The sequence below is a fragment of the Jatropha curcas genome, chromosome 10 (genome assembly GCF_041381405.1).
Source record: "Jatropha curcas cultivar XTBG-Jc1 chromosome 10, XTBG_Jcur_1.0, whole genome shotgun sequence".
In the NCBI taxonomy this organism is placed as follows: Eukaryota; Viridiplantae; Streptophyta; class Magnoliopsida; order Malpighiales; family Euphorbiaceae; genus Jatropha; species Jatropha curcas.
In genome coordinates, this window is record NC_143160.1 from 5,210,557 (window position 1) to 5,225,228 (window position 14,672).

General features: G+C 32.8%; 1 protein-coding gene across 2 annotated transcripts in view; it reads left to right on the forward strand.

Annotated features, from left to right (window-relative positions):
• Positions 1-2,288: 2,288 nt before the first annotated feature.
• ATM (Serine/Threonine-kinase ATM-like protein) overlaps positions 2,289-14,672 on the forward strand; it is a 38,088-nt gene continuing 25,704 nt past the window's right edge. The window contains exons 1-20 of one of the 2 annotated variants that reach the window (XR_002285134.3): positions 2,289-2,744; positions 3,023-3,131; positions 3,215-3,358; positions 3,500-3,661; positions 3,769-3,964; positions 4,161-4,317; positions 4,419-4,558; positions 4,662-4,749; positions 5,154-5,257; positions 6,439-6,537; positions 7,887-7,943; positions 8,204-8,288; positions 9,157-9,231; positions 9,586-9,627; positions 9,826-9,896; positions 11,452-11,500; positions 12,088-12,159; positions 13,606-13,764; positions 13,869-13,958; positions 14,036-14,220. Coding sequence is in view for 1 of the 2 variants with exons in the window: in XM_012224674.4 (XP_012080064.1) it covers positions 2,667-2,744; positions 3,023-3,131; positions 3,215-3,358; positions 3,500-3,661; positions 3,769-3,964; positions 4,161-4,317; positions 4,419-4,558; positions 4,662-4,749; positions 5,154-5,257; positions 6,439-6,537; positions 7,887-7,943; positions 8,204-8,288; positions 9,157-9,231; positions 9,586-9,627; positions 9,826-9,896; positions 11,452-11,500; positions 12,088-12,159; positions 13,606-13,764; positions 13,869-13,958; positions 14,036-14,220 (2,162 nt within the window). In the remaining variant the exon portion in view is untranslated. The remainder of the gene's footprint in view (positions 2,745-3,022; positions 3,132-3,214; positions 3,359-3,499; positions 3,662-3,768; positions 3,965-4,160; positions 4,318-4,418; positions 4,559-4,661; positions 4,750-5,153; positions 5,258-6,438; positions 6,538-7,886; positions 7,944-8,203; positions 8,289-9,156; positions 9,232-9,585; positions 9,628-9,825; positions 9,897-11,451; positions 11,501-12,087; positions 12,160-13,605; positions 13,765-13,868; positions 13,959-14,035; positions 14,221-14,672) is intronic. The other variant, XM_012224674.4, reaches the window with a different exon arrangement.

Sequence of the window (14,672 nt, forward strand, 5' to 3'; positions counted from 1 at the left end):
TATCCAATGATTAATTAAAAAAATAAAATATAAAAAAAAAAGGACAAGCGCATGAAGAAATATAGTGTCAATTCTGACTTTGGTAATCGAGTAGTATGAAACCTGTTTCTGGTTTGTTGTCGTTTTGGCGTTATCTAATTAATGTCAATGTGTGCATGATGTGATTGAATAGTTCTTTAAGTTAATAGTGGAGCACTTTGCACTATTTTGTGAGAAATTTTGAGACTGGTCAATTTAGAGCGGTCCAAAAAAATATTTGATGCAAAAGTATGGTTTCACACCATCTTCATTTTCACATTCAGAAAAGCATTTGCCTTGTTGATTTGATTCGATTATCTTATCTATGTCTACTAGATATAAGTTTTATAATTAAGCGTTCACACAGTTTGATTTTTTCAAAATTCATCTATACATAAGTTATGACTTTTCTAATATTCGTTTTATATAAGTTATGACTATTTTTTGTAAGTGTTATTTTAATAGATTGAATATCTGATATCTTAGAACATAAATCATTAACTGAATTTAAACATATCTTACCACTTAAAATACTCTTTATTAATTTAAACACGATACATATCAGGTTTTAATACAAGATGCATATAAATATAGACACATTAGGACTAGTTAATTTCTGGTTTGCAGACAGAAGTAACGAGCAAGACCTAAATTAAATTAATTGACTTACAGTAATCTTTGTTTGTCTTGTAGGTCCGGATTGCCCCTGCCTAGCTTGCTACCAAACAATATGGATAAAAAGATATATGTCGACTGTTTTCTTCCTTCTAATTGGTTGCACTGTCATTGATTTTCTGTTTATAGTGGTAAATGTGACTCACATTTCTTGAGCCTTTTATGATTACTTATACAGGAAGCAGATTTGCCTTGACATGATGCAATTGTTCAAGTCCAGCTTGGTCGGAAATTGTATAATTAAATCCTCAAAAAAGAAAAAGTAATTGTATAGTTAATTAATTAATTAATCTGAAATACATGCACGCGTGTCTGTCTTTTCCTTATTTTCTTTGTATAAGAAAAGACTATTGGTAATTTTACTTTGTCAAATATTATTGTGTTAGTTGAGTTGCACGTGTAGATGGGAGTAAGGTGGACAATAGAATAATTAAGTTTTGATTAGCAATTAAATTTGATTATGTGTTGTGAAATTTAATTAATTGTCTCAATTGACTATGATTTTGACTTAATATTATTGAAACAATTTCTAAAAATTATAGAGTTTTCCTCTGAAATGCTAAAAAAAATTATAGAGTTTTATAGTTAAAGAAAAGCAATAATCTTGATCTCCATTTTAATCATCGTGTATAGGTTACTAGCTAATGTAATAACATCGCAAAGAGCAAATGTGAGATTAAATTTTCCTTACATTCACGGAATAGTCAAAAAACTGAAAGGGTAAAAAAATTATTTCATGAGAGTAATTATTCTATAGAATAACGAATTTATAACCTTCATTTTTGATTGAATTTTTAAATATGTTATAATTTATTATATTCAAAAAATATTTTAAAAATGGACTCGATAGATTTTTTACCATGTTGCATTGTGCATGGCGAAATAAATGGGCCAATATGCGGCCCATTGTTCAGCCCCCAATAGTATAAGGAGTCCAAATATAGCCTTTGGATCCATTATGATATTAATATTAATGGACATTTTTTCATGTTATCCATTATAATATTAATGTATTTTTTTAAGATTATAATGTTAATTTATATTAGTTACAAAGAAAATAATAAAATAAATTTAAAACAAAATATGGAATTATAAATGAAAAAATTACAACTATATTTCATGTATACTAAGTGAGTAATTCTCTGTTTTATTATGTGATTTTTTTTTTTTTGGCACAATGCAATTATTGGAATTTTAATTTAATTGTTTAATAATTTAATTTATATACTATAAATAATAAATTCCACTTAAAGCGAATTTATTTTGATTTTATGAACGTTGATTAATAAAGAGAGAAACTTTCATTTTAACCAAGTTAATTAATCGTAAATTAATCACTTGATATAAAATAGCACTTCATTTTACAATAATAATAATATTTCAATTAGAGAATAGTAGTATTAATAAAATTAAATAATTTGCTATTTTAATTCTAAATATTGCAGATTTTTTTTTTTCAATTTATCTCAAAAGCACATAGTTAAAATAAATAAATTATACTTAATTAATAATATCCAAATAGTTGAATGCTTTATAATGTATGTCCAAAACGCACCGTTTTTCCGTAACCCAGTAATCCCATTCTCTCTTTGCCTGCAAGCTATTTCCCACTCTTCCATGGCCAGCAGTCCGGCACAAACAATGTCTCTTTCTGTACTTGACGTAAATGGCTTTGAAGCGAGATAGTTACTGCGTTTAATCACTAACAACGGAGAGATTTTAAAAACCTAAAAAATCTCAACTCTTACGATCTCAGAAAAGCTGCTGCCAATTCTATCACTTTTCACGCCAATGCTCGCGCCAGGGATACTATTGGTGGCTGTTATCGTATCATTTCCAGTTTAAAAACTTAAATTCACTATCTTCAGCGGGAACTTAATCTCGTTAACCAGCGACTTGGGTTCTATCAGCAGCTTTTCATACTTTTCTTCTGCTAAAGCATCGGCCATTTCCCGCCAATTATCCCTGGAAGAATGTCGACGATGGTCACTTCTAGAGATGTTCAAGAGATCGTCTCAAAACTCTCATCTGACAAAGCCAAAATCCGAGAGGTAACCTTTCTACTTTTTTTTTTCCCTCTCTATTCTGTTTGTTTCCTAAGAAACTGAAACTGTCTATTTGCCATAGAAGAAAAACGTCTGGAGGAAAGATGAAACGTAAAATGAACAATTTCAAACTTAATTTTTAACATACTAATAGTTTTAAGAAATTCGGTTGACTTGGCTATTTTCTAATTTTCTACTGCTTCAGTTCCCAAATTAAACTCGATAATTTTTACTTACTTGTTTTGCTTTTCTTTTTCTTCCTTTTTGTTACTTTATGCAATCAGGATGGAATAAAATTGTTGAACACATGGTTAGAAGGAGAAAGATCCATAAAGTTCTGCACATTCCTTGGACAGAACACAGCAAAGCTTAAGCCTAATGAAATTCCTCACTGTAAGAGAATTTTTTTAGAGGTATTATTATTTAAGAAGATTGTTTACCGACCAACTTTGAAATGCTTGTATTATTTTCTGCAGCGGAAACATGGCCATTTCTCGTGACATTGCTTACTAAATGTGTGTCATTGGAGATATCTACTAGCAAGCGAAGATTACCTAAGGCGAGTCTTGCAAAAACTCTGAGAATTGTTGTTCAACGAGCTGAGGATGCTAAGTTTTCCGGTTAGCCACTGAACAATATTATATCTGTAATAGTATAAGGTGCATATACATTTAATTGATTCCAGGATAAAGCATTTATGCTTATTTCCTTTTTTTTTTTTTTTTTTTTTTTTTTTTGTTTTAAATATGTTCCACTGACAGGCAAGACATTGCTGCTATTACCTGTGGTTAAAACGCTCTTTAATCATATATGGGATGTCCTCAGCAATGTTCCAAGCTTTCAGTCAGAATATGGGATTATTCTTCGGCATCTAATAGCAGTTAGAGATTACCGATTTCACTTGAGGGACCGCATCTATTGCGGTGAGTTCTTTTTGTGGCTTTGATTTTACACATGTCTGTTCATGGTTGCTAATTGATGTTTTGTTTGGTTGCTACTATCTTATTTAATTCACTTTGTGTTGGCAAAGGGCTTATTCGTCTTTATATAGAGAAAGTGGAAATGGGCATGGGAGGGAAAAATGACAATCAAGTTAATATAAAAGAGGAGGTCTATCGCTATGTCCTAACACTGCAGTCGCTTTTGGAAAATCCTCCTGGAGATTTCCCAGATGAACTCAGGGAAGACATTCTTAAGGGGCTTGTTCAGATTTTCTCCTGTGTAAGGTACTTCAATACTTGACCTGCTTGATTTATATTTTGGCCTAGAGATGAGTTAGGAACAGGAACAAGGAGAAGAGAGAACCACTTAAACGGAGGAATCAATTATATTTTGGCCTTTCATCTGTTGCTAATGCAATGTGTTTCTGTAGTTGCTTACTATTATTAACACAGATCAGTTACCTTGTTGTAATGTGTTCAGGGAGGAGGGAAAGTTCTCACGTAGACTTATTGAGTGCGTTAATGTCTACTTGTTGAAAGATGGTCCAAATTTGGGTTGCCAGTCTTTGGAGATACACAATGCTGTGCAGCAATTTGTCTTTCGTTTTTGGATGACAACGCATGACAGGGTTTTGAAGGTTTATTAATCATCCATGTTGTTGCTACTCATGCTATTATATTTTTTTTTGGTTGATCTTCCGAATTTGTCATTTACTTCCATATCTTTGTACTTTTTCAGGATGCATTTATACTCTATGCTAGGTTGCAGCTGAATCTAGCAAGAGGTATTGCTGATAGAAGTTTGTTGATTGAACAATTTTTGGATGTAGTATGTAAGGAACTAGATCAAAGCAGTATATCCAGCATAAGCATGCCCAGGTGAGTTCCTTGGTATCTTTACTGGTCCAAACTTTCCTTTGCTAGGTTTATACTTGATAAAGTTTGTCGGTATGGTTGTGATGAATTATTTTGTGACATCCAGAACAGACGCAACCAAGGAGGATAAGTCTGGAACTTTGAGTGGCTCACAAAGTAGTTTGGTGGAACTTGCAGCCCATGTTTTTTATCAGGTTGCTATTTCCTTTCCATTTTTCACTTGTTTTATCAAAAAGCTGAATGCAATTTATAGCACTCTTTTACTTTATTCTGTGGAAAAACATTTTTTTTTTTTGGGTTAAGAATTTGTTTAGTATTGCAAGCATCTCACGGTAATATATGTTAGGGATATGGAATTGATTTTTTTGTCAGGATGTTTGGTAATTGTTGATATTCTTTGGTGAATGATTGATTATGCAACTGGCTTATGGTTACATTCTAAATTGTTTCCTCATTGTTAACTGTATGAATTTCTTTTCACACATGCTAACTTTTGTGCACTTTGAATACTTTAGAGAAGCAGAGGTTTGAATCAAAATTTCAAATTTTTATTCTCCTTATTTGGGGCAGGAGATATTCTAAATTCTTCACATTGCAGGCCTGTGTTAACACGTGTAAAGCACAGCCATCTGAAAAGCGGGTAAAAAGGGAACATGCTACTGTCATTTTAAAAGAAGCACTTACTGAAGGAAAATGGTTATGGTAAGGCTTATCCAGCCAGTAATGCTTAACTCCCATGTTTTTACTTGTGTGCCAAACTTGAAACCTTTTAATTTAATTGGAATAAATATTTCCCATGTGGTTCTTCTTACCTTACTTGGGTACAGAAAGGCAAGATAGGTGCTTTATATTATAGTTTAAATGTTTGCCAAACAAAACAATGTCAGCAGTGTGGTAACTTTGTTGGCATGAGTATTGAACTTATTTCTGGGATGATACTGTTGCAAACATTTCTTTGATCTTGTTTACATGCTTGTAAAATAGTAGTTCAGTTTGAAATAAAAGGATGGAACAACCTTTTTCTCTTCACTGTCATTTAACAAGTTGGTGTAGTTCGGTTTCATATTGTAAACAAGACTTTCCATCAATATAACATGTATTGAGTGAAATAGTTGAACAAATGGCAGTAGAAGTAAGTCTTCACTGTCTCCCACGATGCATATTGTTAAAATTTGAAGTACAATTACTATGAATGCTTGCATGACTAAAGTTATATATAAAGACCTTGCCTCCCAGCCGATTTTAGTGCTGGTTTTCTGTCTAAAATTGCTAGTAAAAACTATTAGGAACTCACATCTTAGATAATCCTCCACCAGGCTTATCCTCTGGGCTCATGAATGATGTTATGGGTGTTATTCACCCTAGAATGTGCTTGTAATTCTTAGAGCTTTGCTCCCTTGTTACCAGAAAAAAAGACCTTCCCTTCCACTCCTATCTAGTTTCTTGTACTTAATTGCCTACTTTATACCATGACCTTTTCTTGGTTGTTGAATCATGTATAACTCATATAGAGTTGTATTCAATCATTCTTCCAACTTGGGTTCAGGAGGTGGTGTGAAATTATAGTTTTCACATTAATGCTGACCTCAAATGATATCAATGTTAATATGGAGTAAAGTGAATGATGCCAATGGAGGCTTTATTGATATACCATATTTCATGTATTCTAATTTGTATTGTGCTCAGATTCGTTGTCGTTTAATTGATGCCTATAAAATGATTTAGTTCCTTGATGTATGTCTTGTAATGTTATTGTGCAAGATCTCCTTATTTTCGCATAATTTCTGTGCTTCTTCAGTCCAGTGCTATCTATTTTTTTCTTCTGATGCAAATGTTTCGTTTACAAGATCAACTACACTGAAAATTATGGTCCTCTATTTCAGGAATGCAGCATTTTGTTGTCTTGTTCATAACTACTACAGTCGCATGAATAAAGATCTTTTCATATACTGGTTTGAAGGCCTTTTGAAAAGCTTTGAGAGGTAAATATGCATTTATATATGGTTATATGGTTAATCGAGTCCTTCATCTGTTATAATTCAGCTTATTACATCTTTGGTTTTTTCACTCTTCATGCGCATGCTTTTGTATTTGACATTGGATTAGAGAGTTCTTTATTTCCATTTGCTTACATAGAACACTTGAAATTGTTATATTTTACAAATAAGTTTTCAATTATATAGATTTATTAGTAAGGAGCTTATATGTTGCTGGTCGGTGTGAGCAAACTTCGGTTCTAACTGGAAAATCAAATCGAACCAACAATGTTTGGTTTGGTTCGGTTGGCTGAGCTGTTCAGAAAAATTGGTTTGGTTCAGTCTGTTAAAAATCAGAATTGTTTTTTTTCTAGTCAGTTTTCTCCCTAGAAAACCAAATAGACTGAAATAACCAAATTGCAAGTTTTTGAAGTTTGAACATAAAACTTTGGTTCAAATCGAGAAACTGAGCCGACCAACCACTCCAGCCAAATCAGTTCCTTTAGGAAGGTAATAATTTTGAGTTCTGTTAGGTATCAATACAACCGAAATGTTTCTTTTCAGTTCGATGTCTCCATTTTAACGTTTAGTTATTTTGGTTAGTGGTTGTTTGGTTCAGTTGAACTAAATGCTCAATCCCTTGCTATGGATGTGAACTTGAAAACTGCAAAAATTTTATTGGAGAGAAATTGCACTGATTTTTTTCTTTTTAAAACATATCCATCTTAGAAAACTTGATGCTACTTCTTGCTTAGTAACTCAATGCTACTTAATTTTTCTTTATTCTTTATTTTTTAAAGTGAAAAATGCATTCTTTTAATCATCATCTCTTTTGGGATCACTTCATATTTTTATTAGCTTTTGAGTAGGTTTCTACTTTTGGCATTTTGAATGGTATGTTCCTTGCAGGTGTCCAACATTACTGTAGTTCTTTACTTAGAAAATTTTCTTATATTTTCTTTTTCTCTTAGTGGTATATAAATTATCCTCGTCTGTCTGATAATCATCTTCTATTTCTTGTTAACAATTTTTTTTTTATCTTCATGAAAGTACTCTTGATTTTTTTTTTTTTTTTTGAAGGACACACATGTTTGGATTCCCTTTTGAAGTTTTTTTGAACAATTGATGGGCCGTTTACACTTTTCTCATCTGCTGTTTGACAAAATTTCTCCACTATTTTTCCTTTTCAATTCTTTGAGATGCTCATTCAAATCTTAATGTGTAAATGCAGTTCTCTAAAATTGTAATGCTAGTGTCACTTCCTGCCCACCTACATTTCATCTATGTTGTGTGAAATCTTGGGAATGTTTAAATTCTTTGCAGTTGTTTGATTGTTGATTTGGGATATGTTGCAGGATTTTGAGTGATGCATGTATGGGGCATGCTTATGATGGTTTGCTGTGGACCTTGAGGTATTATTCTTTGATTTAAATAAACAAGGATCGGTTTTATGTTTAATGTCTTTCTACAGCATATTGTGTCTTCGAAATTGTGGAAAAATGGGTGTTTACAATATAAAGTGGAAAGGAAGGGTTTTTATCAGATGGCATATTTATGCTTTTCATTTCTGAGTTAACGTCATTGTGTTGATTCAAAAGGTGTTAGATAATTTTTACTGCTCCTCTCTCATATTTTCTTCCCTTTTAGCTCATATCTGCATTGGCTTGTAAAGGAGTTTGCAGGAGCTGTCTACTATTTTGCCGCTTTCAGATTCTCAAGTGGAGATATGGTCCAGGTCTTCATCTATATCAAATGAGGTATTTTTTTTTCTCCTTCTTTTTGTTTTCATGGTTGTTCCCATATTTTTTATTACCCAGAGATCCCTTAACTATTAAATTAATAAACTGAATCACACTTTTACCACTAAACTATGCCCGCTACGATGTGATTATTGTATATAAACCAAGAACTTTACTGACAATTACTTGCTTGGTCAGAAGTGTCCTCTGAATATTCCGGTCTTGGATTAGCGATTAGTTTCATATATATATTTTTTGGAATATAAATTATTAATAAAGAAGAGAGGATAGGCTCATTTCAGTCAAAATCTATTTTTTTCCTATTGACTAATTAAATATATTATCACCTTAAAAATTTGGCATTAATTGCTTGGCCATGGAACTCTTTGTGGAGATTGCTTGTAAAGTAGTGTATAGCTGATATTCAATCTGAATTTGGGGATCGCTACTTTTTTAGTTTTTTATCAAAATTTTAGTTTACATTTCCTTTCGACTTTCAAAGGATATCTTCTCTTCCACACTGCATTTCTAATTTCCTTCTTTAATAAAATCCTCTTCTTTTGTCAGAAAAAAAAGTTTTTCCCTCCAATCCAACTGGAGAAATTCAGTGCATATCTGTCATTTTCCCTGAAAAATCTTTATGATTTGTTTTGTACTCAATTGTTGGAAGAATAATTTCAACGTTTAAAAAAATGTCTCGCCTCATTTTTTTCATATTAAGAGTGCTATTGTCATAGTTCAATATCTGACATACATCTGTTGTTTATTCATATGAATTTTTCCAAACTGTCAAATCTTTATGCATTGCTGTACTTCCAGTTTTCATTGCAAGCATGCTTCCTTTATTTGAAGCAAGCACTGACTTATTGATTGGCAAATTTTGCAGTTGGATTCTAGTTGGCAATTATTATGGAGCTGTATAATGCACGGGCTGCCATTATTGAGTAATATAACTGCAGTTGTAAGTTTTATTTGTACATTGGCTTTGGTAATATAACTGCAGTAATATAACTGCCATTATTGCAATTATTGCGTACTCAAGTTATAAGTGGTTTCATTTCTACATTGCCATACCTACTTTGATCTGTTTCATTGCTGCATCTACTTCCCTTTTAGACTTCTCATTTCTTGGGTGGTAGTCCTTTAGTTTTTTAAATTAAATAATCTTACACCAAAATGGCTTTTTAAGGTTGATTTAAGATCAAAAAATATAGACATGATTGCTATTTTAGTTTTCGTTGTTTATCTGCAGTGAAGCTAGGATTCTTGTTTTAGCTGATTATATCTCTTTTATTCCTTTTACAAAATCATACAGGCAGATGCGGCTCTTTTCCTACTTGGAAGTATTATATCCAATGTAAGTATACTAATCTTCTTTTGGAGTTTGGATCTTGGTTCTCACACTTGTTGTATATGAGCCACCTCCTTTTTAAAGGAGTTCGACTATTCTAATTGTTACTACTAGAATGATCTTGAAGCTTTATCTATTGAAGTGAATTTAAATATTTTTCCCATTCGCATTAGTTTATTGACCGGTTATAATTTTTTCTTTCAGCATTTGACAAATACCTTTGTTGTGCCTCAAGATGTATGGGACCTCAAGTTATTTAAGCAAATGCCTTCAAGGTGAGTACTTTTTTATTAACTCTTCTTGTTGGAATCTTTATAATTAAAGTAAATATTGTGTTTCCTAGTTTAGGTTTATTCCTAATTAGAGTAAATATTGTCTTTTCTAGTTTAGGTTTATTCCTATTTAGATTACTTCCTATATTGGAACAATCTTTTTTTTTTTTTTTTTTTTTTTTTTTTTTTTTTTTTTGTATATATATAGTGAAGTAGAGGTTGAAAAACACAACACAATTGAAAGAAATACAACATATTCTTTCCTTTAATTTCTACACTTCTCAAACTTTGTGTGCCCTTCTGGAAGAGGTAAAACCAGACCAAAATTTGATCTTCTGTAACATTATCCATGAAACGAATGCGTCATCATCTTTTAGATAAGCTTGGGAAGAATTAAATTTGCAAGTACCTAATTGAATGAATAATTATATTGTTGAGAGCCACAATTTCATCAAGTTTAAGCTTTTTCTTCTTAGTTGGTAAACATTATAGTTAAAGGATTATGATGTAGAGTGACAAGTTCTTAATTATAAGAATATTATGTTTCCATGACATTGTATATTAAGCATCATATTTATGGTATAAGTTAATAGCTTCGAAGGGACAAATTCATGTGGCATTATGAGTTCGCAATTACTACCACAAGAAAGCCGCCCCTTTCAAGAAGATGGATGCTACTATTTGATTCGTTGGTTACCTACTGTTCACGGGTTGTCAGACTAGCTCTTTTTTCACTACTGTGCTAGTAACCTATGTCACTAAAAATGCCATTTAGCATTGGAAACAGACATGACTACATGGCTAAGTAAACTTGATGGAAAGCAATGCAAAAGTAAGGAATGAATTTTTGATACTTAGGTCACCAATGGAACTGCTCCATTGCTGAGTTTTTGTGAGTATTCCTTTGGAAAATAATTGGTAACACTTAGTCACTAATTTTTGTTGATTCCCTCATTTTTCCATTCAGAAATTAGCTGTAGAAACCTGTGCACCGCAAATCTTCCGTAGCTATTTCGCATATTTGTTATAGAGTATTGAATACTTGTCTCGTAATGCAAGAAGTTAGGGGTTTGAATCCTAACACTTCCTTCCCTCAAAAATTTCCAACACATTGGTTTTTTGAGGATTTCTGTTTTCTCCGGAGGTTTGGAGCGCTATTTACTCTCTCTTTTTCAATGGATTTGGTGGGTTGGGTGGGAGGTGTTCTTATATGGTCATGGTTTTAAAGTGATAATACAAGATTTGTTGGATACAACAATGTAATTGTTGTGATTCTGTTCAATCCTTTTGCCTTTATGAGAGACTAGTGTCTCTTTCTTAGAGATCGTGTGGCTCTTTGCATTTTTTAATATTTATTTTTGGTGTAAGTGGAAACTTCTATATATGCATCTTGTGTGCACATTGGTTTCACCCTCTTGGATTTATTTTAGGCAAAATTTTGATTCATTTATTAGTAACATTATCATGCATTTTTCGTTATCTATATATGACCAATTATAAATATTGTCATGCATTCATGATTATCTAGCTAACTTGATCTGTTATGATTTTCTTTCAGGTCTGTTTTGTACTTCATTGCATGCTATTTTTCTCATAAGGGTTCTCAAGTAAGTGGCTTCTTTGACATATTATGGATTTCTTTCTTTGTCATTTTAATGTTATTGGATTCTTTATTTCACGTTTGTTGGGATCTTTTTTTTTTTTTTTTTTTTTTTTTTTGCTGTTGTTTTTTCTGCTTTTATAACTGTTTTTTTCCCCATTAGTTTTGGGAACTTGATATCTTTTCTGCTGTTAATTATCTACTCAATTTCACTTCAGTCACTACAATCATTTATTGTTCTTTTTAAGTTGACTTATTAAAACTTAAGTTGCCTGACTTGTATAGTTGGTTTGAATGAATTTCCGAACATGTTAAAGCTTCTCAAAATTTGGGGCTGACTATCAATTCATAAACCCTTGCCATTAGGGTAGCAACCCAACCATACTTTATTTTATTCTCAACGAAAGTTTGAGATTTACACTATCATTTATCTCAATCCAATTCCCTTTATTATCCTTTACTTTGTTTGGGTTGTTGGGTTTTGGGGGGTTGGGGGGGGGGGGGGGGGGGGGGGCGCGTTGCAAGTGTGTTTGATCAGACCTAATGCAATGAACTTTAGATCATACTTTCCTACCTTTCCTTTTATCTTTGCAGGGTGACCTTCGAGACTCTTTGCATCTTCGGAAGAATCTCTTGACAACAATTTTGAGCTATGTGAACTGGAAGGTATGTTGGTCATAAAATCTTATGCTAATAGCAATGTTGCTATTCTTCTAGCATCTCTCTCTCTGGCATAATGGTGGAAATAGAAATATAATTACCATTTCATTTCATTTAACGTCACTCTGATCTGTGATCCTTTTGGTCATATATTCTTGTATTAGTCATGCTGAAGAACTGGGAATTTTTTTCAAGTATGACTTTGTTTAGTTTCGGTCAGGGGTTGGGATGGAAGCGGCTCGGTAACTGCGAATTTTGACGTACTTGTATCTGTCCAAACCCGTTTAAGTATCTATATCTGAACCCGTTAAAAATTTTACTATCCGTATCTGTCCAAAACTTGTTGAAAGTACACCTTAAATATGTAGAGTATCCGCAAATTTCAAACTATCTAAATCCGAACTTATTTAAAATATATATTTTACTAATAATGGATAGGGTACCCGCCGGTACCCACTACCAAACCCAATTAATATAGCGGTACTAAGAGACCTATATATGTACCTTACCCATATTCGTAACGAGTAGCAATTTCACTACCCATATCTATTTCAAACCTATTTATAATTATCAATATCCTCTTTAAATGGATTGGAGCAGGGTGCGTATCCTAAAATACTTGTACTGCTTCCATCTGTAGTTAGGGGATAAAGTGGACCTGTATTGTGCTAGCTTGCCAATCTGAAGTCCACTATGGTAGGAAATGGTTCTCAAGGGGCCTGACTCATATTCGGTATGGTGGCATTTTGGAACACATTCTAATGGTTGAATTGAAACAAGTCTACCTTAGTTGCTTTATGAGTTTGGTATGGTTTATACAATCTCTGGGTGCCTCATTAAAATATTAGGTTTTCTGGTTTGTGCTTTGATTCTTCTGTTTTTTTTTTTTTTTTTTTTTTTTTTTTTTTGGGGTTTTGTATTTTTTGTTCTAATGGTATATTTTGGGCCTGCACCTCAGAAAAGGTCTCTAAGAATCTGCATTTGTGTGTTTTTTCGCCATTGGTTGATAGTGTTGCAGGACTGTATTAAGTGAAAATTTGAATGCTCTTTGTGGTTGGTATGGAAATTATGATTGGTCCTTAAAAGGCGTTTTCTACAAATTTGTGAAGCATTTTGATCATTTATCTACTATGTGGCATTTATTGTTATTCCTAGAGGAAGAAGCTTTTACGGTCCTATCGGGAGTATTGACTAGACACCTAAAGTTGGGCATGCATTTGTTCTCTCTAATAGAAGTATGAGAACACCAGTGCATTCCATTTCGGTTAGGAACTTTCATGTTGGGCATGCATTTTAAATTTTGCATTGACTATTGCATTTTGTCTTCTGCTTTTAGGTTTTATATCTTCAATGTATAAACTTATTTGCAGCATGCTAGTTCATTTTTTTTCAGGTTGCATGATTTTTGACTGTTTTGTATAATTTATTAGTGAAGTGTAACTTCTTATGTAGGAATTTTCCATATTAAATGAGCATATGGTACTGTTGTTGCCAGCCGCTGTTTATGCTCTTTGTGCTGGCTGTGCCCCATTCACACATTGTTCCAAAGGACTTGCCCTGTTGCACACTTTTTTCATGGACAAATTTGAGGCTGCAGATAATTGGGTTAAGGTATCTCTTAATGTTGGATCTTTCCTGATTACCATTTTGACCTTTGGACCAAATACATTCAAATTTTTCTCTTTGATATGTTTATATATGGTCATTTCCAATAGACAGACGAAAATGAGAATGAAAGGCTTTGTGGACTCTTTGAATGCTCAGTGGAGGTTTTGGCAAAAATTTATTTGGGTTCTCAAGTTGAGGTGCTGGATCATTTTCAATTTTTTTGTTTTTATTCTTTTCACTTTTTGTTCTTTAACTTGTTTATTTTCATTTGCAGATTGCTTCACACAAAAATCAAAGCGTACGCCTTTCCAGACAATTAAGAGATCCGCTGCAGCATGAAATGGAGACTCATATTCTTGGAGCTCTGATGAATAACCAAATCAGCAAAAGGCCTTTATCTGATGTTTTATTTATATGCGCACTATTATCTAATTTTATACATGGCTCATTGGTAACAAGGTTTGTGTTTTCTGTATCACATATGCTTATCTGCATTGAAAAGAAGTTCTTATCTTTCTATCCCTAGTTGGAATAGTTTCTCCTTAGGTTGTCTTTTGTATTGCAAGAATTATACCCCATGCATCTGAAGTTTATTTATTTCTGATAATAAAAATTGTGTTTTAGGTTACCAAAATGGTTGATTATAATCATTAGGAAGCTTGTGTTTTTCTCTTTGAGTAGGCATGCGACTTTGAATTTTCCCAGGTTTAAAATCTTGGTAATACTTGTGGTTTGCTTTCAATCTCACTCAGCTTCTTTGTGCATCTAGCAGTACGCATGGTGCATATTCCTCCCTTTTGTTTTTCTCATTGGTTAGTTGGATGGTATACATTTTAAGTTGCAGCTGCCATGTTTCTACTATTGTGTTTTCCATGTTCAAAATGCACCATAATTGGCTGGAGAGCATTGCT